This window comes from Eulemur rufifrons, chromosome 28 (assembly GCF_041146395.1).
Source record: "Eulemur rufifrons isolate Redbay chromosome 28, OSU_ERuf_1, whole genome shotgun sequence".
Taxonomy (NCBI): domain Eukaryota; kingdom Metazoa; phylum Chordata; class Mammalia; order Primates; family Lemuridae; genus Eulemur; species Eulemur rufifrons.
Genome location: NC_091010.1, coordinates 61,314,460 through 61,331,836, shown reverse-complemented (window position 1 = coordinate 61,331,836; position 17,377 = coordinate 61,314,460). Strand labels below are relative to the sequence as shown.

Genomic DNA, 17,377 nt, shown 5'->3' with positions numbered 1-17,377 from the left:
TTTCCTTGCTAGGAGCTGAATTAGGGCCTCCAAGTCAGGGGCTTGAGGTCTTCAGATAAAAGAAGTACCTGCTAAGATCTAAGGAAAGAACTACAAAAGTCGGTGGAGACCTTGAGCCATGAAATTTAGCTACTGGTTGAGAGAACATTTCTATAACAGAATAATATGGAAAGAAATCCCACAAAAAAATCTGTTTTCCTCTGAGAGAATTATAATCCAGTATGGAATATAAGAGTTGGAGTACTCTCCTGCGTAGAAGGCAAATATTATGTAGATAAAAATAATGTATGGAAAGATGGCACAATGGAATCTAATGAGAGATTGTCCTTGGCTTGGGATTTTGTTATTGGGATGGGTTTTTGTTCTTTCTTTCTTTTCTTTCTCTTTTCCTATTTCTCTCTTTCTTTCTCTCTCTTTCCTTCCTTCTTCCCTCCCTCTCTCCCCTGCCCCCTTCTCTCTCTCTCTTTTACCTTTGATGGAGCCAGCAAGGTACGCCTTTCGGGCATCAAAGTCCTTGCTAAGGAAAGAGCCATTTTCTTCACTCTGGCATATCCCCTTTGTGAGAACTGCAATATAACTCTCCATCATTTTAACTGGGCTCCCGTGTTTCAGGTACATTCTGTAAGGAAGGACAAAAAAGCAACCATGCTTTTATTTGGCACGAATCACATGGAGAAATGCACCAAGGCTAGGCACAGGCACTATCTAAAGAATCTAAAGCCAACTTGCTAATACACTTCTGAATGCTTGAATCTTTTCATGACATGTGTTACTTCTCTAATTCAAAAATATATTTCAAAGAAAAAAACCTCAAGAGATCTGCAACAATTCTTTGAAATCAGCTCTATTTTTAATCTGGGGTAGCTTGCCACAGTCACTAAGACAGGAGAATGAACTATGGACTTTCTGAGGCCCCATGATTCTCAAGAATATCGTATACTTAGCTCTTTTTATATCTTACATTCATGACTGGTGTTCTGTTCTTAGTCATACAACAGTTTTATTGCTGGGATTTCCTTTGACAAGAAAGGAGTTTTATGCATTGTTCACAGAGAAAGCAGTAATTAGCTGTAGAACCCATACTTATCATCAGAGTTCCCAGAGGTAGCTATATTTAGATAATTAAGAAATCAAAACTCTTTTAAGTTGCTGGTGATAAATGCACATTAGACATTTATCATCAAGTTAAAGCTTCCAGAAAATGCTGACAGGAAACTGGCTGCATTTACAGCTCACATGTGGAGTCAGTCTCTTCCCCTTAAAATGTCTTCCTGTGAGCAATAAAACTAAATTTTGCTAGAGAACCATCACTGGGTCTACTTGGGCCTCTCAGCAGCTGATGAGATAGAAAATCGGGAAGAAAATAAAACTGGTGTTTAAGACAGATCGCTTGAAAATTACATTTGTTGTAGATTGAGTGAAAAAAGCAAGTGTTTTAACTGCTTACCAAATTTTGTCAATCAGTGGGGTTTTTTTATTATTATTTCAATCCACAAATTGAGAAAAAAAAAGGTAGAGAACAATGAATATGGTAAGTTCTCATATATGTAAAATACATTCAAAGCCATGAACTCACATGTATGCTTCCATAGGGAGAAACATCTCTGGTAGGACATAAAGGATGTAAACATCACAGGAGTTGCGTGAGGGTGGGGTCTGGAGGCAGAACTAGAGGCTGGGGAAGGTGGGGAGGGGACTTTGTTGTCACTGTATACTCTTCTGTATTTTTTTATGATTATTATATGCTTTATTACCACCAAGAAAAAAATAAAAATGCCACTAACATTATAAAATAGAAACAATATGCAGTATGGAGAAGGGAAACACGAGAAGGTGTGTGCATAGGATGACCTCCTACATGGCAACCCTGGGCCCTGAGAGGTGGAACAGAGGGAGGGATTCCCCCAAACCACTCCACAGGAAAACCCCAAAACTCAGAGACCTTGTTCAGACAGACACCTGCAGGCTTCCACATCTGGCCTGAACAGCTGATTCCAAGTGTGCATGAAACCCTGGTTGTCTGCCAAGGCCACTAGCTACACGGACTAGAGAATGAAGGGGGTCATGGCAGTGAACCTAGAAGCCGCATGGGGAATGAAGCCTTCTTATGCAGGTTTCCACAGCCACCTGGAAGGCACGTCTGCCTGCCTCTCTCACCAGAAATGGAAGGGGGCAACTCCATGTTAACCTCAGCATCACGAATAAGTGTTTAGCTATGAATGTGCCCACGGGGTGTGCATGCCTGTGCATGAGCAAATGGGTGTGCATACAGGCAAGGGTGAGCGTGCAAGTACAGTAAGGGTAGGATGCAGAGGAGGTGGCTGGCAATAGCTCTGAGTCCTCACCTCCCTTGCAGTGCAACTGAAGAGGAGCATACAGAATGCTACAATGCCATGGCCCTGCAGGTTCCAAGAAACCTTCTGGACTTCCTTCTGGGCAGGAAGTGGGGTCTGAAGCAACCTTGCCTTCTGGACCCCAGAATATTTCCTAGTGAATTCAGTTGAGTAATCTAACCCTGACTCAGTCAAATAAAATGGGGGTCCAATGTTTATTTAAAAACACCTCCGTAGTGTTTTTAGTTTATAGCTTCTGGATAGCGTCTCTTCTGGCAATAATTATCTCCTTTGTGTCAGTGCCACATTAGCAGACAATTGTTTATATTCCACAGTGAGGCATACACCTGGAATTTATCATGACAGTAAGAAAACTATTTTTAAAATGTAGCTGCCTGCAAAAAACAGTAAAACCTCATTTAGTCAAAATATAATCTAACTGAAACCCTTAGCTAATGAGTAGATACTCTTATGCTAGGTCTGTGTGTGTGTGTGTGTGTGTGTGCACAAAAATGGCAAAAAAGGCAACCATTTACCAGGCTTATAATGGGAAAAACTAAAACAATTCCCTTCACCACCACCCCCACCCCAAAAATGACTTACTGGGTAAAAGCCTGAAGGCTGACAGTAATATATAACACATAGAATTATAATTCTAGCTAGTAACAATGATAGTTAAGAAAAAAAAAAAAAACTAAAATACTACAAAAGTGTTCATCATTAAAGGAAGAGCCAATGTCCCTAACATATAAGAAAATTTCATTAAGTCCACTAGGTAGATATACTTAATAAGGCCAGAAAGTGGATTGGTATATTTTAGATAAATGTTTTCAACAGTTGGGATGAAACTAAAGGAGTCTACTTGAATCATGATTAACCAATTAATCATAATTCCCCAGCCTCTCAGCATTCCAGCTAAGAAATGTTTTTCTGTATTTTAGTGTAATTCAGAATGTCCATCAGCTTTCCAAAATGACTGCTACACACAAACACATATGAACCAGCATAGCACTTCATAAAGCACTGAACATATCCGTCTTGCTGAGGAAATTCAAGATTGGAAATGAAAAGAAGTAACAGACCAAAAGTAGCAAGTGATTCAAAACACCCAGGAACTATAGTAGCTGTGCAAACTTTTTCTCATTCCCCAGACCATCGTCCCCAATAAGAGGAGTAGTATCAACTAAGCAGAAAACAAAGTCCTTCTTTAAAAAATAGTCTCGGAAGGGTCACTAAAGACTAAGGTGGGGAGACAGGGGACTGAAATTTGCTTTCTCAGTGTAGAATTCTTGCTATGTAACTATTGAGTAAGATCTTCATTTTTGTACATTAGCATTTAATACAGTTTTTATACAGACCTACACAATATCCTAGTGAAGGCGGCATATTTCTCTGGGTTAAAATCTTTGGCGGTCAGAACAATAGAAAAATGAGTCACCTGTCCAAAAGAAACAAAAAAAAAGTATACTTTTTAAAGATACTTTAATAGAAATAATTTTTATTACTATATTTTAACAAATTTCTTGTATAAAACATATCAGTATTAAAAGGAAAAGACCAAAACGTAACAAGTCCTCACTTGCTTCCACATGTGCACTATGTGTTTATTTATATATAAAAATATATTTAATTTTCTAATAAGAAAGCAATACTTTTAGAAAAAAATGTCTTAAAACACAAAAATACTTCAGTCAAATATAAAAAATGTGTTTCTACTAAATGTCCCCTAACCTCATCAAAGCAGAACTAGGATTGCTAAATCTGACCTACTAACTTAGCAATTCTAAATACTGTTTATCTTTTTTTTTTACAGTTTGACTGTTTTATTTATTTATTTTTATTGCTACGTAACAGATGTACATATTTTCAAGGAACATGTGATAAATTTGACACATTCATATAATAATGTGTAAGGATCAAATCAGGGTAATTGGGATACCCATCCCCTTAAATATTTATCTTTTCTTTATGCTAGGAACATTCAAATTATTCTTTTAGCTATTTCGAATTATATAGTAGATTATTGTTAACTTATAGTCACCCTGCTGATCTATTGAATAACAACAATTTTTCATTAATGAGATAAGGATGGAAAACAACAAAATACATCTCAGTGACAATCATATAGTTCCTGAATGATCAACTCTCTGTAGAGGCCGGGCGCGGTGGCTCACGCCTGTAATCCTAGCACTCTGGGAGGCCGAGGTGGGCGGATTGTTTGAGCTCAGGAGTTCGAGACCAGCCTGAGCAAGAGCAAGACCCCATCTCTACTAAAAATAGAAAGAAATTATATGGACAGCTAAAAATATATATAGAAAAAATTAGCCGGGCATGGTGGTGCATGCCTGTAGTCCCAGCTACTCGGGAGGCTGAGGCAAGAGGATCGCTTGAGCCCAGGAGTTTGAGGTTGCTGTGAGCTAGGCTGACGCCACGGCACTCACTCTAGCCCGGGCAACAGAGTGAGACTCTGTCTCAAAAAAAAAAAAAAAAAAAAAAAAAAAAAAACTCTCTGTAGAGTGCCACAAACTAAAAGGTAATGTTAAAATAAGCCTCATTTATTTATATGTTTCTATTTTTTTTTTCTTTTTTGGAGACAGAATCTCACTCTGTTGCCTGGGCTAGAGTGCAGTGGCGTCATTCTAGCTCACTGTAACCTCAATACTCTTGGGCTCAAGTGATCCTCCTGCCTCAGCCTCCCAAGTAGCTGGGACTACAGGTGCATATCACCATGCCCAGCTAATTTTTCTATTTTTTTGTAATGACAGGGCCTCGATATGTTGCTCAGGCTGGTCTCAACCTCCTGGCTTCAAGCCATCCTCCTGCCTTAGCCTCCCAAAGTGCTAGGATTACAGGCATGAGCCACCATGCCTGGCTGAAGAAATACATTTAAAGAAAAACATATTTTGAAGTAAAATAACTATCTCTAAATCTTGCTAATTTGGAAAACATAGCTGTGATATTGATGTTGCTATAACTTGGTAGTCTATAATAAAAAAAACATGGGATAAATCTACTTGAGGCTGCATCAAGAATTTTCCACAAGAACTTACTGAACATAAACCAAAGATTTCATAACATACTGAAACCTACCTTCTTACACACTTACACTTTCTAATTATGAATCTCTCTTTTGTTTTAAACCTGCAACAGTTTCTAAACTGTTGCCTTCCTATTATTTTAAATGTAATTTCTTAAATTTAAGCTGGTATTCTAGTTATGCGTCATATGGTCCCATTGTTGGCTATAAATTAGCCCTGAAAAGAGAAAAGAAGTTCCCAACCAGGTACACGCCACAGGCTCAGCCACTTTGTTCCAATATTCTTTTCTCTGGAAAAACAAAACAAAACTGTAGATTGCTTGAGACTAGGAAAGTTTACAATGACCATGTACTGGTTTTCCACATGTCACATTGATAGTGTTCGTATCAAACAACACAGCAAAAAAAGCCTATTTAATACATGAGTTTCCTTAATTACCCTTTCTAAATTCTTAATATATCGTTACCATCCACATGTAAATTAAAAAAAAATTTCTTAACTATACAAAGAATTATCATAATCTTTATAATGGTTTTAATTTATGGAAAGTACTTCTTCCCACTTTTATCAGAGCCATGGCTTTGAAACTATTACATTTCTATTCCCTCAGACTGTAACTTCAATAAACCACATATTGCTATATTGCTCACCACTATATCAACCACAGGGTCTACCATATAATATATAGCAATACATATTTATAGAATGAATGAGAATGAAGTGTGAAAGAGAACATTCCCAATGAAAATAATGTTTAATATTTTTGAAAGGGTATCGTGAATGATAAGGTCTAAAGCTAATAAGCATTACTAGAATAGTCTTTTATCACTTGGAATATTTTTGGTTTTTTGACCTTAATGAACTCATACCTTTTTCAAAACTGAAGAATCTGGAACTTCAATTGTTGTGATATAAAACCATGTTCTTCTGTACTGACCAAAGACAAAGGGATGGAGAAGTTTGTTTTCATCCGTAAGGCAGCATTTTCTCAGCAGCAGATTTCTTAACGTGGCTGTCGTGGAAGGATAACACCACACCCATAGAACTTCTCCATTTGTGTCCTTTTCTACGGTGGAAAGATGGTCACTGTGAGAATGTCAAACAGCAGCAAGGAAGTGAATTGATTGGTTACTCAGAAGCACTTAGTGGAATCAGTTTTAACACCCCATTTTACAAAGCAACCCAGAATACATGAGACCCAAATTCCAACCTACTTCTACTGTTCAAATTGTCTAGTTCTCATGGGTCTTGAGTTTTAGGCCACCTGAGTAACAAGCTCTTTATAACAAAATCATGAATGAAAATTTGGCCTGAGAGATTTGGTAGAGTTTCCCCCTATTTCTTCCCAAACAAATGCTTATAAACTTGTAAGTACATTAAGTTTTTATCTAGTTGGAATCTTTAATAAATACATAGAAAAGTTTTGTTGAATATAAGACTGGAGAAGAATGGTTTAATCTCCTTCAACCATGTTACATACCAACTGTGTGAATTCTGTATTTAAAAATTTTTAAATAATAGTCATATGTGTAGTTTATCGCCAAAATAAACACCTCAGTTGCAAAAAAGGAACAATTTGCTAATAGTAAAAACTTGAGGCAAATCATACCTAATCTTTAGAGCATTACCAAACATATAGCAGAAAGAATCCAATTTTTAATATATTTTTTATTGATAGATATTAGTTGTACATATTTTTGAGTACATGTGATATTTTGATACCTGTGTATAACGTGTGATGATCAAATCAGGATAATTGGAATATCAAACATTTATCTTTTCTTTGTGTTGGGAGCATTATAAATCTTCATTTCTAGCTATTTTAAATATACAATTATTGTTAAGAATCCAATTTTTGATCTATAGATTTAAAAAAAACCTTTTATTTTGGAAAATATATAGCATATTAGAAAAAAGTAGGGAGAATAATAAAATGAACTCCATCTCCATCACTCAGTTTCAGCAGTTATCAACACCTGGCCTTTCTTTCATATGGGGGAAGGGGTACCCCTCCGTCTATTATTTTGAAGCAAATCCCTTTTAAATTCATGTCAATATGAAACATAAAAAAACCTGCTGAATTGAAGATACGATCATAAGTCATCTTTTTCTTTACTGTTACTAAATAAAATCAGAGTTTAACTCAGCCTTCATTCAGAAGTACCTTCTGGCAGGACTAAGATGCCTGAGGTACTTAGATTTGGCATTGAAGCAGTTTTAAAATCACATGAGACATGAATACAGGAAGCCATTTCCACATAAATGTACTCCTTTGAGATACTGAAAAATAATCAACACATTTCTCCAGTTTTGCTAAGCCTAAGCAATGTTCTTGTACACTGGGGGAACAGAGAAAGTTTTTAGGGTGTGCAAAAACCTCGGGAGAATAGCAATTTGTCAAAAGGAACCGACAGGGGCTCTTTCAAGCAACCTGGTGCTCACTGTCACCTATTGGATGAATGGTTCCACCACTCAAACATTGCACGCGGCTCAGGCACATTCTGGGTTGCCCAAAGATCCCAATGTGTGATCTTTTAATTATGGAAAGATAATTAAATTCCCTGAAACGAACCGAGATTACACCCCATGTGATTATGTAGAAACTCCTGCTATATGCACGAGCTCGATCACATGACGCGGGAGTTCTCCACTGGTGCGAGTGGGGACTCTGGGGTTACACTGCAAGGGTACCGATCCCTGCTCTGCCACTCCCCAGCGTGTGTCCGTGCACAAAACACACCCTGGGCCTCCGCTTGCTCCTCCATAAAGTGGGCAGCAGACGTTCCCACCCGCCCGGAGTGGAACGGGAGGCAATCCGTGTATAATGCGCAGCACCCGGGCCTGGCAGTTAGCCACCAGGTCTCGAGCCGCTCGATCCCAAGACTGGGGCTGGCCGGGCGCCGAGCCGGCGGTCATGCGTGGCTCCCCCACCATCCGAAGCAGCCGCCTGACCAGCTCCGCTCGACCTGGCCCTGCCACCTCCCCGCCGCCCGGCCCGGCCCAGCCTGCGAAGCGGCCCCTCGCTGCCGCCCGAGCCTGGCACCCTCGACGTCCGGGCTCCGCGGGGCAACCCGGGGTGTGCAGGAGGAGCCCCACTCCGGGATCTGGCGGGTCCCAAGGGTCCTCCGGCCGGGCAGGACCCAAGCGCGGCCGCGGGCGGACGGGCAAGGGCGGCGGGCCGGGTCCCCACGCCGAGGCCGAGCCCCGCAGCCCCCAGCCCAGGCCCAACATGAAGGGGGCCGCGCCCTCCCGGTGAGGGCGGCGCCGTGGGCCGCGGGAGCGGGGGCTGACCCGGGCCGAGGCGGAGCAGAGGCGGAACTGGGGTGCGGGCCTGCCGGGCAGGGCGCCTGCGTCCTCACCGATCAGCCCGACTCCGAGCATCAGCTGAGTATCCGCCGCCGCCTCAGTAGCAGCCATCTTCCGCCGCAGCCGCGCGCCGCCTCGGCCCCGCTCCGCCCTCCCACCGCCCCAGGCCCCGCCCACAGCACCTCACCGCATCCCACCGCCCCAGGCCCCGCCCCCTGCAGCCTCCACCCTGGCTGGCGCCGGCCCTGCCCGCGGGCCCCGCCTCCCTTTCCCAAGCTCCGCCCACCCTGGCCCCGCCTCAGCCCGCCCCGACTTCCTCGGTTTAGTTCGGTTCCTGTGCCCTTGGTCCTTCCCGTTTGGAAACCTCCCTTGGCCTCTGCAGCCTCCCTCAGTTTCTCTAATCCAGATCTTCATCTTCCTTCTCCTCAACCCACTCCAATCTTCCTTCTCCTTCTTAGGCTTTCCTTATTCTACCTTCGTCCTCCAATCTGGCTCAAAAGAACAGGTCACCTTGTTCCTAAAAATTGAGGTGTCCTACGGATGGAGGAAGAGTCTCCATTCATTCATTCATCCAGTCATCCCCGAAACAAAACAAAACAACAAAACAAAATAATTGAGGATCTAATAAGGCACAGTGTTGACCAGGACATTGCATTCCAGTGAGGGAGACAAGCAATTAGCGAGTAAAGTATTATAAATACTAAAACAGCCCAGAATGGTAAGTGCCCTGGAGGCAACGAAATAGTGCAGTGTGTTAGTGAATGGGGGTGTGCTGCTTTAAAACGGGTACCAAGGAAGGCTTCTCTGAGGAGGAGAGGGATATGTGACCCGAGCTTTGAATGATGAGAAAGAACCAGACAGTAAAAGATTTGGGTGGCTCCGGGACCCTCCTCTAGATCTGCTGCTTCTCTCCAACCCCCAATCACACAGAACTAATTAGGGAGGGTCCTTGGTGCGTACAGGAATACAATCCCATCCCTATCTCATTCGATCTTTCTAAAAACATTGACTATGAAATACATCATAAGTGCATACCAACTATTAAAAGACAAAATTACAACAAATTTAGTTTAAAGATCTAATTAGCTAAGTGATTCTAGAATCTGGCAACATCTTCCAATGAGCTGAGCAGAAGAGGGCAGAAAAGGGCTGAAGAAAGCAAAAACAGAACAAAAAGTGGATTGGTTGTTTCAAAGTTACCTTTCTTATGGAGTTAAAATAGAGGGGACTTCCTTATCATGCCAGTTCCTATCATGTAAACCGGGCCTCTTCTGGTGGGTTCATGTGAACCTCCTGTTTTTTTTAAAAACTGGCCTGTTTCAAAGTTCACTTTGGTTACGTGGCACTTAGTACAAGTGATTCCATTCTGGTTTGGATCCATCTGTTGGGCCTAGTTCAGTAACTTAGTTCAAAACAATGGCCTCCCATAAATTTCATGTAACACGTCCTAAGGAAAACATGTAGCCCTCACCCAGTTTAAGACATCAAGCATCACAAATGAAGTTAAGTGACCCCCTAGTCTTCCTCAACCTCCATCCCCTTTCCACACCACAGAGGTTACTGCTATTCTAGATTTGTGATTGTCATTTTCGTTTTTAAACTTTATATTACTCAACAAAATATTATACTCCTTATTTTGAAACTTTAGACCAATTAAACAATAGCTAACATTTATTGGGTGTCCGACTCTAAGTGTTTTACTCATGTTACTTCCTTAAATCCTCACAGTACCCCTATGTATTATGCTATGACCCCCAATTTACAGGTAAGAAAACGGCAAGGCAATCACACAACTTGCAAGTCACAGAGCCAGGCCGTGGCCCCCAGCAATGGGACTCCAGCCGCATCCCATCACTATTCCATGTAGCCTCCCATTCTGAAGAATGCTGCTTTGTATTCATTTGCAACTTGTTTCTTTTGTTCGTTTTGCTCAACAGACTGCAGCACAGGCTGAGGGCTGGAGAGATGGATACAGAGATCACCAAAGCACAGTGCCTGCCTGTGACCTCCTGACACTCAGGCATAGAAACGGGGAAGGTGACGGCAGAACCAGATTCATTGCTTCCGGGACTTCAGGTCTAGAGATCCAAACTTGAGGAAAATGGAGAAAAGTCTCAAAGGTGGAAGAGAATAAAACTGTCTTAGGTTTTTTTGTGTCTCCTCGCTCCTTGTCCCTGACCCATGGCAAGGACTCAAAATATTTCCTCAATGAATGAATTAGGGAGCAGCTCCATGTGGCCAAGGCCCATGGGAGCCATCTTTGACTCTGGCACATAGGAAGAATTTAGAAAATAATTGAAGATGAAGATAATGACGAATAGATAATAAAACAAAGGATTCGAGGCAGATGGTGGGTGCAGGGAGGGGAAGGATAATGAAGGCTGAGTCCAGGCTGTGATGGGGTGGGACACAGGGCCAGGGGTGGAGAAGCCGTTTATGGGAAGGTGGGAGGATGACTGCAATTGAGGACTTCCTCATATTTCACCACTTGTGCTGTCTGACCTGCCAGACAGGTTCCCCAGAGTTAAGGGGAGAGGAGCAGAGAGGGAGAGGGGAGGCATTCCTAACCTTTAGCAAGGAGGCCAACCTCTGTGCTGCCACAGACAGATGGAGCTGGGGTGTGGAAACAGACAACCTGAGTTCAAATCCCACCTCTGCCCATCTTAGCTGTGGGACCTCAGGCATGTTGCCTATCTTCTGTGTGCTTGTTTTCTCCGTAATCAAATGGAGCTAACCATACTTTCCTTTGTGCCTCTCCCAATAAAGGTTTGAATCAGGGGAAATCTTCATGCTAATTTTATAGATAAGGATAGCCTTGTAGAGGTGGTCCCCAAGGCCACCCCCAGATTCAATGATTTGTTAGAAGGACCCACAGGATTCCACATACAGCTATATTCGTGGCTATGATGTATTACAGACAGAGGATACACAGCAAAATTAGCAAAGGGTAAAGGTACATGGAGTGATATCTGGAGGAAACAATGGCCAAACTTCCAAGAGTTTTCTCCCAGTGGAGTCACACAGGACACACTTAATTCCTCCAGGAACAAGTTGTGACGATACTTGTGAAATATATTGACCAGGGAAGCCCGTTAGGACTCAGTACCCAAGGTTTTTACTGGGGGCCAGTCACATGGGCACACTCTGTCTGTAGGTCTGCAGTACAGGTACAGCATGACTGGATTCTCTGCTTAGGGTCTTCCCAGGCCGGAGTCCAGGTGTTGCGGGGCTGCGTTCCTTTCTAGGTGCTCTGGGAAGACTCTGCTTTCAACCTCATACAGATTGCGGACAGCATTCAGTTCCTTGCAGTGGTAGGACTGAGGTCCCTGCTCTCTGGCTGGCTGTTGGCTGGGGCTCCTCTCAGCTCTTAGAGGCTCCCTGCAGTCCCTTGCCACGCAGATCCCTCCTTGTGCTTTAAAACTCTTACTTCCTTTGCTTATGACATCCAGGCCCAGATTTAAAGGGCTATATGATTGGTTAGGCCTACCCAGACAATCCCCCCTTCATAAAGACAACTGTGACATATAATATTACCTAACCACGGGGGTGATATCCCATATTTACAGCCCCAGGGATTACATAGGGCATATCTATCAGGGGATGGGAATTTGGGGATATCTTAGAATTTTACCTATGACAGTCTCCATTCCTTTATCTATTCACACATGACATATTAATGCAGTGTGTGCTCTGTGCCAGGCACGGTTCCAGGAGCTGGAGATACAATAGTGAACAAGACACCCTTGGCCTTTAAAGCTTACCATCTAGTGCAGTGAGACAGACAGTGGCCAAGGAAACAAAGACAACCATCAGTCAATGATGAGTGCTCTGCAGAGAATTAAGACAGGGTGGCCTTTAGATTTAGAGTAGGTGGTCAGGAGAGGGTTCTCTGAGGGGTGCCGTTTAAGCTGATCCATAAGAAGATAATACAATGAAAAGGTCCACATTTAGATTCTCTAGTACCCACATCCCCATCAAGAAAACCTGTGGTTCCAGGTTTCCTTCTAATCATGTTTAACATATTTAACAGAGAAGCCTATTTTCAAACCACACCCAAAACCACTATGCAGCGTCTTACTCACTCTACTTTCTTGGCCCTGGTTGTTTTTTGTGTATTTGGGCATAAGCTCCTCAATCCCCAAGCAGAACTGGGTTTCTTGGCATGCCACAATGGCATGAGCGAGTGTGTGCACAGATTCCCACAAACATGCCCCTCAGCCTTCTCCTGGAGTCTGGCAGAACACTAGTGGGTGAAGATAGCTGAGTACAAGTATTTCTCCCAGTATATAACAAATACTGCCAAGACATGTTCCTGCTCAATATATGCTCAGCTGAATCTGCATTCCAATTATCCTGCTTTAAATTTGCTGAAACTAGAGGGCCAATGAGAACCGCCTGGCACAGGCACAATTGCACCCCACATCTGCACTTGGTACACCACTGTGGAAAAGATTTCCAAGCCCAGTTGGACACTTTCATGGTTAAAAATGCAAGGCTGTAAGGTTTCAGACCTTGTTGTTATCACCGTTGAAACTATCCAGGTGCTCTGAAATATACAATGAACAACCACTTTCTGGGTGTTGACCGTGTGCCAGTACTGTCTACACGCAAAGATGAACTGTCTCAGACACTTCTTTCAAGGGACTCCCAGGATCACACAGGAGACCAGCATGCAAATAAGCAATCATGATATAATAGGCTTGCTTTAATCAACTCATTTAGTTAACAAGTATTTATTGAGTACTTAGTATGTGCCAGGCACTGTTACAGGTGCTAGACATACAGCAGTGAACAAAACAGACACAAAATCCCTGCCCTCATCAAGATTATTGTATGTTAGAGGAGTTGACAATAAAGAAATAAACTCATAAAATGTATTGGGAATCAGGTGGTGATAAATGCTATGGAGGGAGATCAAGAAGAGAAGGTTTTGAGGAATTATGGGCAGAGGCAAGTTATTACTACTTTAAAGAGGCAAGGGAGGATGTCACTGAAGAGGTGACATTGGTGGTAGAGGGGAAGTGATAAAGGGAAGGCGGAATTGTGTAGGCCCTTGTAGGCCATGGTAAGGACTCTGACTTTTACGGAGTTTGCTGGAAAGTCACAAGAAGGTCTTGTTCAGGACACTGACATTATCTTACTTTTGTTAAATTTCTTTTAGAGGCAGGGCTTCACTATGTTGCCCAGGTTGGTCTTGAACTCTGGGCCTCAAGTGATCCTCCCGCTTCAGCCTCCCTAAGTGCTAGGATTACAGGCGTGAGCCACCATGCCTGGCCCTTACTTTTGTTTTAAAAGGATTCCTCTGGGGAGATAACTTGGCCCAGTGGTTTAAAAGGATTACTATGTTTGCAATCTGCAGAGTAAAGAGAAGGGACCCAAGGTAAAAAGTGAAAGACAAGTTAGCAGGTTATGGCCAGGCGTGGTGGCTCACGCCTGGTAATCTTAGCACTCTGGAAGGCCAAGGCAGGAGGATCGCTTGAGGTCAGGAGTTCGAGACCAGCCTGAGCAAGAGAGAGACCCCGTCTCTACTAAAAGTAGAAATAAATGATCTAGACAACTAAAAATATATAGAAAAAATTAGCCAAGCACAGTGGCACATGCCTGTAGTCCCAGCTACTCAGGAGGCTGAGGCAGAAGGATTGCTTGAGCCCAGGAGTTTGAGGTTGCTGTGAGCTAGGCTGACGCCATGACATTCTAGCCTGGGCAACAGAGCAAGACTGTCTCAAAAAAAAAAGTTAGCGGGTTACTATATACTCCAGAGGAGAAATGACAGTAACTTGGACCAGGTGGTTAGCCATGGAGGTGGTAGATAAGAGATTTGTTGATGGACTGATTAGATCTGGGGAAGTGACAGAAAAAGGAGAGTCAAAGATATCGCTAACATTTTTCACCTGAGAGAATGGAAGAATGGGATTGGCATTTTTTTAGAGACAGGGTCTTGCTCTCTTGCCCAGGCTGGAGTGCAGTGGCATGATCACAGCTCACTGAAGTCTCAAAGTCCTGGGCTCAAGGGATCCACCTGCTTCAGCCTCCCTAGCAGTTGAAACTACAGGCATGCACCATGTAGTCTGGCTAATTTTTTGTTTGTTTTTTGTAGCTATGGGACTTGCTATGGTGCCCAGGCTGGTCTTGAAATCCTGATTTCAAGCAATCCTCCTGTGTTGGCCTCCCAAAATGCTGAGATTGCAGGCATGAGGTTGCCATTATTAACATGGAGACGGTTACAGGAGAAGATTGGAGGCAGAGGAAACCGGGGGTTTGGTTTTGGGCAGGTTGGATGTATGCAGTGTGTTAAACATTTAATAGATGTGTCAAATAGGCATCTCAGTGTGAGAGTTTTGGCTTTCAGGAGAGAAGTCAAGGGCTAGTGATGCAATTTTGTAACTTATAAGCCTGGAAATATTTCTAAAGCCACAAGCTAGAACCAAGAGATGAGCAAGGTTAGAAGACATAGGAGACTCAGGAGGTGAGCCCTGGGCTATTTCAACTGCGGAGGTCAGAGAGATGAGGAAACACAGCGAGGGGTAGTCCGCAAGGCATTAAGAAAATCAGGAATGGGTGATCCTGGAGGCCAAGTGAAGAAAGTGTTTCAAGGAGATGGAGTGATGAACTCTGCATGTGAGATGAGGTGGCATCAAATGTGCCAGTGCACAGGAGTGGGCTTGAGATTGGAGCCTGAGACCAAAGAGTAGGAGAAAGAAAGGCAGAGGGTATGAGCACAGCTGCAGGCGGGGGATAGAGGGCAGAGTGCCAAAGTTCTCTTCTAACTGCTTCACTGTTTTCAGTGCTACAGAGCAGGAGGACATCAGCCAAGACAAGAGTAAAGCAGAGCAAGGAGGTGTTAGAGGATTGAAGAGCGAGAAGAAAAAAGTAAGAAACAGTCATCCAGGAGCATGGGCTAGGGCCTAGAGAAGTGTAGGATGGCTGGGCAGCAACAAGGTGCTTGTCGGGGCTTGTGGTCTTGAATTTAATGTACATGCTTGTATATTCTTCTTTGGCCAAAGGAGTAGGTGGAGGGTTGGATTCGACCAGGAATGGGGTTTTGCCAGGTGAGTAGGATAAAGGCAGAGATGAGTAAGAAAAGAATGAAATGATGGAATCTAAGTTGGGCAAAGAGGAAACAGAGGACATGGGGGGATGAGGGGCAGTGAAAAGACTGTAGGTCAGAAGCGTGTTTAGAGCTGGGGCACAATAGAGTTAATGATATGAGGTGGTGATTGGAAAATGAGGTCTGATATTTAGGCCAGGTTTCCTTTTATTTTATTCTGTTTGCATCTCTCTACGGTCTACTAAATAGTCTTCTACCTATACCACTTAAGAGTAATATTTGTTCATGTTTAGCTCTTTAATTTTGACTTAATTATTATATACACAAACAAGTCTCTTAATCCTGCCCATAAAACAGTTCCTATAGCTTCTTAGTAGTTTTTATTGTTTTTATAACAACTTTGTCTCGCTTTTATTTATTTATTTTTTTTGGAGTAAGCTCAGACATATAGAATGGTTTAAGTGTTTTGTAGGAAGAACTCTCTGAAATTAATTAAAATTTCTTTCTTTCCTTTTTTTTGAGACAAGGTCTCACCCTATTGCCCAGGCAGGCAAAATAAGCTCTCCTAATGTAAAACTGGGTGCAGTGGTGCAACCATAGTTCACTGCAACCTCAGACTCCTGGGCCCAAGCAATCTTCCTGCCTCAGCCTCCCAAGTAGCTGGGACTACAGATGTGAGCCACCACACTTGGCTCTAAATTTTCTTTCTTTATAGTAGTAAACTTAAGAATAAAGAAAAAAATTAAAAAAATTTAAAATTTAAAAAAAAGTACTAAATTTACATAGGAAAATCTCTTTGTGGAGGCAGAAGTAATGAGGAACACTTTTTGTGTGTTCCTATGGTGGTTTCCTCATTCATTAATGTAGTACCCCCTCATCAATTCACATAGCCCATCTGTTATTACAAAATGTGTAATACATTTACAATGATTTATTCCATTGGTGCTTTCTAAATTTTCCTTCTGAACTCATCTTTATTTCGTACCAAAGGCTTGCGAATTAGATTCAGTTTAAATGGCTTTCAAGTTCTAGGCATAGTAATTAATCTGTGAACATTAAAACTATTAGTCAACAATAAGACAAGGCCTGTTATAAATTGATTTTTTTCACTAACATTCATTTTTCTTAATTTATGTTTGTGCCGCGTGCTGTATGTAGAAGCGACGACAGTCCCATGTATTTTCAAACATTATGCAAGTCTGTTCTGCTCCAGGACTTTTTGCCCTATGCGGATTGCTGTTCTCCCTCACCTTCTCTAAAAGTCTTCATTCCCCAGACAATCCCTGTGACACCAACTTTTTATTTTACGAAGTGATAAAATAACCTTGCCTGTTTGTTTATTTATTTATTGCATCCCCCTCCCCACGCTTGTCCATCGTGGTCGAGCGGCGCTGGCCTAATTGTACCTGCTTAATACATTCCCGTTAAATAAGTTCACCATTTTCATTTAGCCAGAGACAGGCTATTCCCTAGCCGGATGGGACCTTATTGTAATGCCGCATAACTCCACCAGACAGAAACTCTGACCCCAAACTCACCTTTCCCACCCGGATTCTCGCCAAAGGAGTGCAGGGACTGAGAACCGTCTCACTAAAGCTACCCCACGAACCCCCAAGACCGTATTAAACCCCGCGCGCCTGCGCCCCCAGCAC

At 42.6% G+C, this 17,377-nt stretch overlaps 1 protein-coding gene across 4 annotated transcripts in view; it reads right to left on the bottom strand.

Moving 5' to 3' along the window:
• Positions 1 to 17,308, bottom strand: part of DENND10 (DENN domain containing 10) — a 28,886-nt gene extending 11,578 nt beyond the window's left edge. Inside the window, exons 1-4 of one of the 4 annotated variants that reach the window (XM_069459972.1) lie at positions 17,264 to 17,308; positions 6,241 to 6,437; positions 3,692 to 3,771; positions 471 to 619 (exon numbers count right to left, since the gene is read on the bottom strand). In XM_069459972.1, coding sequence (XP_069316073.1) covers positions 471 to 618 — 148 coding nt within the window. In that variant the 5' untranslated portion in view covers position 619; positions 3,692 to 3,771; positions 6,241 to 6,437; positions 17,264 to 17,308. Of the gene's footprint in view, positions 1 to 470; positions 620 to 3,691; positions 3,772 to 6,240; positions 6,458 to 8,730; positions 8,812 to 17,263 lie in introns of those variants that run through there. The other 3 variants (XM_069459970.1, XM_069459969.1, XM_069459971.1) reach the window with 3 other exon arrangements.
• Positions 17,309 to 17,377: the final 69 nt, after the last annotated feature.